This window comes from Fibroporia radiculosa (genome assembly GCF_000313525.1).
Source record: "Fibroporia radiculosa TFFH 294 genomic supercontigs, scaffold19687, whole genome shotgun sequence".
Taxonomy (NCBI): Eukaryota; Fungi; Basidiomycota; class Agaricomycetes; order Polyporales; family Fibroporiaceae; genus Fibroporia; species Fibroporia radiculosa.
Genome location: NW_012133498.1, coordinates 1 through 819, shown reverse-complemented (window position 1 = coordinate 819; position 819 = coordinate 1). Strand labels below are relative to the sequence as shown.

Genomic DNA, 819 nt, shown 5'->3' with positions numbered 1-819 from the left:
CGCGCCGCCGCCACAGGAGGACGGAGGGAGGACACTAGGAGGGCTCGGGCGCGGTGTCGCGATAGCAGTACACTGTGGATATTATTACGAGGGCACACTCGACGCGGCGTACAGTACGTGTGGTCGTCTACATAGTAATACAGACAACGGCGGATACCCGGGACCAGGGCGGCGATAAGTACGAGGCGTATGATACATGCGCGCGGGCGAGTGTCGTGGTCAACATATGCGGGCGAACGGCCAAACAGGGCAATTAGAATAAAGAAGAAAAAAAAAGGAACGAGCACCGGAACCGGCGGGCACAGCGTTCGGGGCGAAGTCCAGAGCGGCGTGAGAGTGCGTAAGGGGAGAGCAGCGGGGGGGAGGCGAGAGACGGTCATCTGCGCTTGAGGACGCGGAGGTGCTGCTGGACCTCGCGGATGTCGCGCCTGTTCCACTCGCCGATCCAGCTGTTGTCGCCTGTGACCCAGATGCGCGAGGAGCGCGGTGCGACGGCGCCGAGGTCGACGGATGCGCTGCGCCGTCTGCGAGTCTTTGCCGTAGGGGGCGCGGACGGCGGCGGCGGCGCGGCAGACTTGGGCGAGGGCGGAAAGACGAGGTCGAGGGGGATGTTCTCACCCAGAGTGCGCGCGAGCTTTGCCATGCGCTTCCTGCGGACCTCGGTCACGGGCGGTGGGACAGGTGTGGTCGGGGTGACGGGCAGCGTGCCTGAGCGCGCAGAGGTCGCCGTGGAGGGCGTGGGGGGCTGCACGCGGACGCGGGGGTCGGTGAGGGGCATGGGGACAGCATTAAGGCGGAGAACGAGAGGACGAGGGAGCT

At 65.9% G+C, this 819-nt stretch overlaps 1 protein-coding gene across 1 annotated transcript; it reads right to left on the bottom strand.

Moving 5' to 3' along the window:
* Positions 1 to 376: 376 nt before the first annotated feature.
* On the bottom strand, positions 377 to 778 carry FIBRA_07903 (uncharacterized protein; the record flags this gene model as incomplete). Its single annotated transcript, XM_012329566.1, has 1 exon — positions 377 to 778. One exon carries the CDS (start codon positions 776 to 778, stop codon positions 377 to 379), a length of 402 nt encoding a protein of 133 aa, XP_012184956.1.
* Between the last annotated feature and the right edge of the window lie 41 nt (positions 779 to 819).